The sequence below is a fragment of the Dipodomys ordii genome, unplaced genomic scaffold (genome assembly GCF_000151885.1).
Source record: "Dipodomys ordii isolate 6190 unplaced genomic scaffold, Dord_2.0 Scaffold119, whole genome shotgun sequence".
Taxonomy (NCBI): domain Eukaryota; kingdom Metazoa; phylum Chordata; class Mammalia; order Rodentia; family Heteromyidae; genus Dipodomys; species Dipodomys ordii.
Genome location: NW_012267335.1, coordinates 4,772,000 through 4,774,647, shown reverse-complemented (window position 1 = coordinate 4,774,647; position 2,648 = coordinate 4,772,000). Strand labels below are relative to the sequence as shown.

Sequence of the window (2,648 nt, the reverse complement as noted above, 5' to 3'; positions counted from 1 at the left end):
CGGGGCCGCCCGTCCGCCGGGCACGGGCAGAGCCCCGGACAGGCCTCGGGCACGTTCCCCCGGACACGTCCAGGGCAGGCCTCAGACACGCCCCGGACTGGCCCTGGACACGGCCCGGACAGGCCCTGGACACACCCAGAACACACCAGGACACGCCCCGGACACATCCAGGGTAGGCCTCAGACATGCCCCGGACTGGCCCTGGACACGGGTTCCCCCCTTCCCCCCCATCCCCGCTGGCCCTGGACACGCCCCGGACACGGTCCCCCGACTGGCCCTGGACAGGCCCCGGGCACGCCCCTGACACGGGGAAGCGAATCCCTCCACGTGCGGGGCTTCGAGCGCGCCGTGGCTTTGGCTCCACGCGAGGACCGCGGTTTTCCTCCGGAATCCGGGCATGATTCCGACGTGTCCCCCGAGCCCCGGTGAGGAACGGCTCGGGTAGAAGGCATCGCGGCTCCTCACTGCTTCGAGGGCTTCCGGACACCAGCGGGTCCTCGCGTTTGGCTGGGGGCACAGCAGCGGAGCTCGCCACAGATGGCAGCATCTCATCGCTGTCCCTGTCACATCCCTGCCACCCCCTGGGGATGCTTCCTGCACTCCTCGGGATGCTCCTCTTCCTGCCACTTGCTGTCTACGACTGTTTCCAATGTTATCCAGAGCGAACATTTTAAAAATGAGACCTTCCTCCATTGTCAATCAGGTGCATTATTCTCATTATTCTCAGCCGGTTACGCGGACTTCCCCCGGATTGTGGAAGCCACTAGCAGACTTTTTTTTTTTTTACTAACTTCCTACCGTACTGGGTAGCTTCCTGATAAACTGAGACGCTGTTGTACTTTGGTAGAAAGCATCTTGAGATGTAGAGCGTTCCGCAACAGCAGAGGGCTGGTGGTTGGTTGCTGAAGCAGAGATGCTACTTGCTTAGGTGTCCTAATGCTCCAGAGACACGTGGGTTGGCATGAATTCTTGGGAGAACTTTGCTCAGCTTCCTCTTTATTGTAACAGCTTCCTGATATTACCAAGAACATAATAGGTAGTTTGTACCTTAAAGTAACTTAACACCCTTAAGTGTCAAGGGAAGGGTCCTGCTTTTAATGCCAGACCCATAGCACGCTGGGACGGGAACTTTAACAAGAATCCTAGTGGTTGCCACAAGGTGGCAGTAGTATGTTTCACTCAAAACCTATAATTTGCATGATTCTACCAGAACAGCTTCCAAAAACCTTTGAATTGTGCTGGAATCCTGGGTTCCCCTGTCACATATTTGGGTCACAGCCTGACAAACAAAAGCCTTCAGTGTGTTCCTCCTTTTTATTGCCAGTGTGACACTGACATTTTTAATTGTCAATATCATAGAGGGAATATAACTACTTACACTGTAGAAAAACTAAAGTTATTTTCAGAAAATTTTCTGATAAGGGTAGTTTATTTTTAAATCTTAGCTGTAGTGATAAACTATCTAGTTGGATTTTCCTCTACCACCCTTATATCTGACTTTCTCCTTGTCACAATGCCATCTTCATTATAATGGATTGCTTGATATTTACAGTGATTATATCTAATTCCAGTCTCATCAAATTGTGGCAGGAAGCTGCAGAAGTCAGATGTCTGTGATGAAAGACTACTAGAGCATGCATTATATTTCTTTTCCTTCCAAGAAAAGTGTGCTGAGTGAGATCAAGGTAATTTTATCCCAGTCTATCACACAAATGGAGTCACAATTAGTTTGTTCAACTTCTCATACAATGCCAAGCCTGACAGAAACTTTAGATCCAGGGAAGCCATGATACTAACAGCCTTCTCTCCTTTTCACCCGTGCCTGGTGCTGCTGTAGTTATTTTTAAGGGTCTTGCTTTTTATCTAGTCAGTTTGGACACTAAGCCTCATATTCATGCTTCCTACTATATCTGAGAAAACAGGTGTATACCACGACACCCAGCTAGGATTCTACTTTTAATGTAAGTTGTCTTTTGTCCGTATTGTCTGCTCTCCACCTTGCTCTACCTTTTCTAGCTGCATTGGTTTCCTTCCTGTTCCTCCCAACTCAAGTGTCTACAATCCTCCTCTTCCAGATGCCCCCGTGATAACCTTCATTACTCAGGAACGCCCATCACGTCACATTGCTGAGCTGATTACACCGTACGTCCTCCCTAATACCCCTTTTACCTATTTCCCTTAACGGTAACACAAATACCTCGCCCCATCTGACATTCTAAATACCTGGCTGTTGATGTGAGATATCTGACTCCTTTGTGGGGCGCTTCCCGATGCGCAACAGGCCATCAAATACGTGTCTGTGTTTGAGGTTTCTCTCTTTTTCTGTGATGAACAGTTAAAGAATGTTTGATAAGTTGTTATTATGTCCTTATGCATTATTATTTTGGGGGAGGGGAAGCCACACTTGGTTTATCAACATGCGGGGCTCCCGTGCTGGCCTTGGACACGTGCACGGACCGCACTTCTTTTTCGTGGCCGGTCACCGCCCCGGTGAGAGCGGGGACAGCACTCGGGAACCTCAGGTGGACGCGTGTCCACTAGCACGGCGTAGCTCCGGGGCTTGAGGCTGGGCGCCAGCAGGGGTCACGGGGGGGGGGAGGTCGAGAATCCAGAGACCGAGCCACGCCTCGCCCGATCAGCAGCGCCCG

At 50.9% G+C, this 2,648-nt stretch overlaps 1 protein-coding gene across 1 annotated transcript in view; it reads right to left on the bottom strand.

The window, feature by feature from the left end:
* Mgat4d (MGAT4 family, member D) overlaps nt 1–547 on the bottom strand; it is a 29,412-nt gene extending 28,865 nt beyond the window's left edge. Inside the window, exon 1 of the mRNA XM_013029503.1 lies at nt 136–547. Coding sequence (XP_012884957.1) covers nt 136–547 — 412 coding nt within the window. The remainder of the gene's footprint in view (nt 1–135) is intronic.
* Between the last annotated feature and the right edge of the window lie 2,101 nt (nt 548–2,648).